Genomic DNA, 7,779 nt, shown 5'->3' on the forward strand with positions numbered 1-7,779 from the left:
TGTAAAGCTGCAGGAGTGAGCCTGCCGATGCTGCCTTCAAAATAAAAGCCCAGAGTGTCTCGCCTATATTTGGGTTGTCATTTCATGCCAGAATCTGTAACGTTAAGTGCCAAAGATCTCCTTTGCCACTTTTATTGATGCTCTGTGAGTCATCAAATTTATCTCACATGTTAACTTTCTCATTAGTATCTGATCTCAAAACACAAACTCTGTTCTACAACTGAAAAAATATATGAAGCAACAGGGTACATGCACAAAATATATAATAATGTTTATTTATATCCCGCTAGTCACACGATTATTTACCAAATTAAAAGAATAATTTTACATAAAATAAAAAATATAAACGAACAAATGGAGCAGAAACTTGTGCCTCAATACTTTTATTTTGAAGGTCCTAGCCGGATGCACTTCTTCACACTCCGGTGTGTTTTACACTTTGTCTTCCGTCTCTCACTCATTCATCCTTCCTTTAGTCGGACCTGTTTGATCCAGCAGAAAGAACAGACACGGATTTAAACTCAACAATGTAAGTTTGACACTTTAATCGTTTTGAACTCAGACGCGAAAAACAGCAAACGCCGATTAGCTGTGGCGGTTTTTAACTTTGCGAACGACAGGCGTCTGAAGGTTCCTCCTGCGTCGCCAAACTCTGTTCAGAAATCTCACAATTGTTGTTGTAAAATCAGCGGCGCTGTCATAAAAAACAATTAAAGATATTTAATGAGCTGTCGAGGGACGGACTTCTTTTCGGCATCGATCAAATGCACCAAACACCTTTTAAACCTCTGAAACAAACCAAACGACAGTCGGTTCAGGTGTGACTATCCGTACATTCAGCCAATTAATCCACGAGGGTAGGCAGGTGTGGGTGGGTGGGGGGAAGTAACGTCAGGTGTTAACATAAAGTTTAAATTTGACCAAAACAGATTCCTGTTTATTATGCAAATACATTTACGCCAGTAAAATTAAAAAAACATCCCCTTGTAAAGTTATAATTCTGAAAGAAAAAGTCATAGTTATAATACAAGAAGTCATAATTATGCAATAAAGAAAATGAGGAAAAACTCATAATTATGAGACAAAATGATGAAATTGTGAGATAAGAAGTCAATTATGATATGAAAGGTTGACATTAGGAGATAAAAATTCATAATTGTGATTAAAGGTCGAAATTATAAAATAATTGTCGTAAGTATGCAATCAAAAATGCAAAATTGTGAGAAAGAAAGTGAGAATTATGAGACACAATGTCAAAATTCTGAGATATAAATTAATTCTCTGCTTAAAATGTATAAATTATGAGATAAAAGTCATAATTCTGATATTAAAGGTCTATATTATAAGATAAAACGTGTCTAATATTTACATTAATTAATATAATATGACTTTATCTTAGAATTCCAACTGTTTAACTCAGTTTCAACTCTTTATATACCTGATCGCATTTTAAAAAGTGATGTTTTTATGATGCATCCTCCTGCGTCACTAAGTGCAAAGCTCTTGTCAGCTTATCTTGTCGACACAGTGGCTGCCTTCAGTTCAGCTGATGAAGTTACAACAGTTTATCAGTTGCATGCACTGATTTAGGGGACAATCTGTGGATAATTTATTCCTAATCTCCCCCTTCCTTCGACCATGCTGAACCACCAAATTTATGTATTCCAGCGTTTCCAAAGACACCAGCTGTGTCAAGATGAATTATGCAACCGCAAAAATCAACAAGCAACTCAGCGAGTCCCAGCAGGCAGGTCACCAAAACAGGCAGGTAAAATGACATAGCAAACGTCTGCATTGATAACCTTTTGTTTTAATGATGCACGGTAGAAGAATTTGCATCCGTTTCAGTCAGTGAACGCATCATTTCAATCATGCAAACTGTTGCAGGAGTTCCTCAGTCTGTGCCTTTGGGATTTCTCTCCTCCCTCCCTGCTGTCACAACACAACAAAGTCGCATTTCTTCCACTCAGACAGTCTGACAGTCGTGTGAACCCCTGGCTGCTTCTCCTCATCTTTAACCTCTGATAGGAGAGGAGCAAATAACCAGAGGAATTCCTTTACATTTAATGGAAAAAAGACAGTGAACACACTCTGATCTGATTTATTTACTTAAACTTTTATCTGTAGTTTGGTTTAGTAACTGTGTGTAACAGACTGATGGGATCAGGTTTGTGTAACATCTGCCCTTTGTTACACGGTACTGTCAAACGTTATGCATGTCAAAGATCACTTCACCATGTGTGACACAACACTGTTCACTTATTAACTGCAAATGTTAAACAACAGAATCCTTTAATTTTGCAGTTTAACCTTTTGGTTAAAACTAAGGTGAAACGTCAATTAGATAAGTACCTCAAAGGGTTAAAACGACCCAGTTTTATCCTTAACAAAAAGAAAAAAAAGAAAAACAAATTATCTTGATGCGCATCAGTGTCCAGTTTTATTTATTTTGCAAAGTAAAGGTTAGGGTTGCAAATTGTAAAGCCTTGGTAATTTTATTTATTTATTTGGATCCTCATTAGCCTCAACCAAGTTAGCAACTGCTCTTCCTGGGGTCCACACAACTAAATATTACATCATGATGTAAAACAATTTAAAAATGCAAAAGGAGACAAAAAGAACACAAATCCTACAATAATTTTAACTTTTGACTGTTTATTTCTGCTCTCTGTCAGGTTTAGTAAGAGGTCGGTATTAGCGGCTCTGCTCGCTGTGGCTGTTGGAGTTTATCTGCTGCCTTCTCCCATCGACCCCAAACCACATGAGTAAGTACAAACACACTGGCACATGCGAATTTATGTCTGTATGGAAGACCGTTGCTATGAAGAGCAGACCCTTGCTATGGACACAACGTTGACCAAGGACTCTGGAGGAGCAATAAAATCATTTTTACGTCCATAAAATCATAATGCACAGTGAGCAGGTCATTATTGCAAAATAAACCCCGTCTGTGGGGGGTTTATTTTGTAATAGTGACCTGTGATATTTCATTCTGGACCAAAATGGTGAATCGTTTTCTTTTAAATTGTTTTCATCCAGTTTTAATACTTTTTATCTATTCCATTTATTATTAGATAGTGCTGTAAAATTTTGCAGATTCACTGTCAGATTTCATATTAACATGCAGCTAAACTACTGTAAAGTTTTACTGCAGTTGCAGTTAAATCCAAACCTTTTCCTACAGACTAAAGGGGCCCCCTCCGGCCCTCGAGGGCCCGCTGGCTGTCAACACCCGACTGCAGAAGGGCCAGAGGCTGTTTACTGGGAAACTACATGGACCAGAATCCTTCACTGCTGACGAGGAGGGTGAGCGTGCTGGATTTCATGTGTCTGACTTACACAAGTGATTTAAACTCTGGTCATGGCCTGGATGGTTTTGACCTCTGAGCTCTGTCTGGTATTTTGACCCTTGTTGCCTCCTGTATGTCTCATGTGACATGTTGAATTTATCTGCTCTGATGGCTGTTTTTTATATTATTTACTCAGCAATTTGTGCTTTTATAGTTGTTTTTTTCAGGATTGTTTTCTAACTGTGTTTTCCATATGTTTAGAGATAAATTAAAACTCTATGATGCAGGTTTTCATGGAGATTTTAAGCATCTTATGACATTCTGAGGGCCATTTCTGGGGCTTCTTCACCCTCACCTGACATTATTTGTTTCAGGTAATGTGTACACGGGCACAGTGGACGGGAAGCTGTGGAGAATCGGTCCTGATGACAGTCTCACCCTCATCACACACATGGGACAGAATTTACCAGAATGTGGTGTGTGTTTTAAACCATTAGTTTGGAATTAAAGATCCAGTTTTGTTTATAATCACAGATTCATCTGTATCGGTGTGCACTCTTCTGTTTTTATCAGGCATCAGTATCAAATAAGCAAATAAAATCAGTTATATGCAGTAATTTATAAAACTTGCTCTTGTTGTTTGTGTGTGTCTGCAGGCAGCAGTACAGACTACGAGCCTGTGTGCGGTCGTCCTCACGGCGTTCGTCTGGATCGTCACGGTCAGCTGATCGTTGCTGACTCCTACTTTGGGCTGCACAGCGTCGACCCCAAAACTGGAGAAAAGACTCTGCTCGTGCCAAACTCACAGGGTGTGTGTGTGTGTGTGTTTTTGTGTGTGCATGCTGAATAAAGCAGAGTTAATTATAATTTGCGTATAAACTCCTTGTCTGTGACCCTCCTTTCCTTCGTTCTTCAGGTGCTGATGGCGTCCCCTTTGCCTTCTTGAACGGTCTGGAGATTTCCTCTCAAACTGGGGTGATTTATTTCACCGACTCGTCCAGTCGCTGGGGACGCAGACACGTCAAACTGGAGGTGAAACGAGACAAGAGATGGATCAGTTCAGCGCCAATTAGTCTTAAAGAAATCTTCTAATTACCTCCTTTGAGATCTGAAATGTAAAATCATCTCAGAGAGACGAAGAGTGGGTCAGTGAAGTAGGCAGCAGGTGTGTGACTTCTCTAGAAAACTGTTAAATCGTCTAACAGATAACCAGGCAGGGAAAGCTGATGTGAGCAGGGTCCATTGAGGCTTTTTTAAGTGTTGCTCAGCAACCGCAGCCCTTCAAAAAACACACGAGGTCACTGAGGCTTTTTCTTTTTACCCATCCATTCAGCCAGTTTGCCAAAAAAAGAAAGAATGCTAAGAGGCCTTTCAGTTCAGCAAACAGCTGAGGCTTGAGGAGAGACGTGTTTACATGCACTTAAAAAAAATCTGAGTTTCCCTGAGTTTCTACCAGAACCAGGACTGAAAATAAGATTTTTAAACTAGAAGCCTGCTGTCCTCCAGAGGGATGACAATGAAGTCAGTGAAATACTAGGATTTAAATTCTATTTACAAGATGTACACATGAATGTATTGAACATGAGTAGATTAAAGATAAACTTAACCATGTTTAGTTTGGCTAAGTAAGCTGAAATAAACTGAACTTGACAAAGATGAGTTAAAGTAATTTAAAATGAAGCAAGCTAAATTAAAAATTTAATTTCTAAATTTTCTACATCCACTCCTGTCGTCTGTATAACTTGATTATTATCTCCTCTGCAGCACTCAAGGTGCCCTTTAAAGTATGCTAAGCTAAATTAAACAAACCAAAACTTAAAAAAAAGCTAAGATGAGCTAAAAACTAAGCTAAAAGCTACCCTCAACGCTAAGCTAAAATAATAAAAAAAAGTTAAGATAAACTATGCTAAGCTAATTTGGACCAAATTGGGCTAAATGAAGCTCAACTAAACTAAAATCTAAACTCAAGTAAAAGTTAAATAAAACTAAACTATACTGAACTACAGCTAAACAAAATAGATGAACCAAACTAGATGAAATGCCGATAGCAAAACTAAACTAAAAGCCACAGAAAACTCTGCTAAGCTAAATTAAATAAAAAAGATAACGAGTGACAAACTAAATGAATCTGATCTGTTTGATGCTGCAGGTGATCGAGCTGAACAGCCTCGGTCGTCTTCTGTCCTACGATCCAGAGACAGGAAGTGTGAAGGTCCTGCTGGACTCTCTCTACATGCCCAATGGCATCGTCCTGTCTCCTGGCGAGGACTTCCTGCTGCTAGCGGAGACAAGCATCGGACGCATACTGAGGTACGTCCACACACATGCACACGCTCACACGCACACGATAATATAAACACTCAGTTGACTCTGTCTCTGCTTGCAGATTTTGGCTGAAAGGCCCGAAGGCCGGTACCAAGGACATCATCATGGACAACATGATCGGTTACCCTGACAACATCCGCCTTAGCGACCACGGAACATTCCTGGTTGGCATAACAACGACAAGGTTCCGGAAGGCCGTGCCTCCCTTCCTGGACATGATCGCCCCGTACCCGGCTGTCAAGCGCTTCCTCGCCAAGGTCAGTGTGTTTGAGAATCTCTAAGAAGATCACACTGACATGTGAGACAGATTGAGGGATTAGTGATGAAAACATCTTGAAAATGTTATTAGCTGCTAGAAGTGAATCATCAGTAACTGGAGGATGAAAACCACATGTATTACAGTCAGTGTTGCAAGAATGCAATAAAATATTGTTACCTGAAGCCGAGACATAACCTATAATCAATATTAATAATCAGAATCACAATATGTGCTAAAATATTTAAGATGATCACCTTCATGTTCAGGTTGTGTGTGTTAGTAGCAGAGATTTTATCTTGTGGCTTCAACATTTTCCTTCTCAATTCAGTTTCTTTCGGCATAAACTGCTCTTTCTGATAATACTGCGTAAAAGCAGTTACATCAGAAATATTGAATACCATCAGATGATAAATGTGATAAAGGCAGACGAGTAGTTTTTATCATTTGTTATAATCAAATCTATTTTCCCGTCATGCCTCTGCTCCTTGCTGTGTGATTCACTATTATTTAGTCTGTTAGTCAGAGGAGAATAACAGGCTTTGTTCCAGGCTGCACCGAGACTAGATAGTGTGAAATGTGACTGGACAGATCACACACACACACACACACACACACAGATTTATGAGATGAACACACAAGCACTTGAACACACTGCAGCTCTGTCACACACACATTTGGGAGAAACAAGTCTGAAGTCCCGGTGAACTTTAAGTGTCTATTAATGTATGCATGTTAGTATGTATGTATATTAGTATGTTTGTATGTTTGTATGTGTGTGTATGTTAGTATGTATGTGTGTATGTTAGTATGTATGTATGTATGTTACTATGTATGTATGTATATTAGTATGTATGTATGTTAGTATGTATTCTAGTATGTATGTATGGTAGTATATGTGTATGTGTGTATGTTAGTATGTATGCATGTATGTTAGTATGTATGTATGCATGTATGTTTGTTGGTATGTATGGCTAGTATGTATGTATGTATATTGGTATGTATGTATGCATGTATGTATGTTAGTATGTATGCATGTATGTATTCATGTGTGTATGTATTTATGCATGTATGTTAGTATGTATACATGTATGCTAGTATGTATGTATGGTAGTATATTTGTAAGTGTCTATGTTAGTATGTATGCATGTATGCTAGTATGCATGTATATTAGTATGTGTGTGTATATATGTACGTTAGTATGTATGTATGCATGTATGTATATTGGTATGTATGTATGCATGCATGTAAGTTAGTATGTATGTATGTTAGTATGTATACATGCATGTATGTTAGTATGTATGTAAGTATGTATGTTAGTATGTATGCTAGTATGTATGTATGTTACTATGTATGTATGCATGTTAGTATGTATATATGTGTGTGTGTGTGTGTGTGTGTGTGTGTGTGTGTGTATGTATGTATGTTAGTATGTATGCATGTATGTATGTTAGTATGTATGCATGTTAGTATGTATATATGTGTGTATGTATGTTTGTATGTGTGTATATGTTAGTATGTATGTATATTGGTGTGTATGTTAGTATGTATGTATGTTAGTATGTATGCTAGTTTGCATGTATGTTAGTATGTTTTTATGTATGTGTATATGTATGTATGTATGTATGCATGCATGTATGTTAGTATTTATGTATGTATGCATGTATGTTAGAATGTATGTCTGTATGCATGTATGTATGTATGTAAGTATGGTAGTAAATATGCATGTATGTTGGAATGTATGTATGTATGCATATATGTATGTGTGTTAGTATGTATGTATGGTAGTATGTTTGTATGTGTGTGTATGTTAGTATGTATGCATCTATTTTAGTATGTATGTATGTTAGTATGTATGCTAGTATGCATGTATGTTAGTATGTATGTATATTGGTATGTATGTATGCC

General features: G+C 37.6%; 1 protein-coding gene across 1 annotated transcript; it reads left to right on the plus strand.

Moving 5' to 3' along the window:
- Positions 1–1,696: 1,696 nt before the first annotated feature.
- LOC146306949 (adipocyte plasma membrane-associated protein) lies at positions 1,697–5,912 on the plus strand. Its single transcript, XM_084711516.1, has 8 exons — positions 1,697–1,751; positions 2,609–2,765; positions 3,185–3,306; positions 3,665–3,766; positions 3,947–4,099; positions 4,207–4,322; positions 5,440–5,600; positions 5,677–5,912. Exons 1-8 carry the CDS (start codon positions 1,697–1,699, stop codon positions 5,894–5,896), a joined length of 1,086 nt encoding a protein of 361 aa, XP_084567642.1. The 3' UTR covers positions 5,897–5,912.
- Positions 5,913–7,779: the final 1,867 nt, after the last annotated feature.

Source organism: Lutjanus erythropterus, chromosome 22, assembly GCF_056507025.1.
Source record: "Lutjanus erythropterus isolate fLutEry1 chromosome 22, fLutEry1.hap2, whole genome shotgun sequence".
In the NCBI taxonomy this organism is placed as follows: Eukaryota; Metazoa; Chordata; class Actinopteri; order Lutjaniformes; family Lutjanidae; genus Lutjanus; species Lutjanus erythropterus.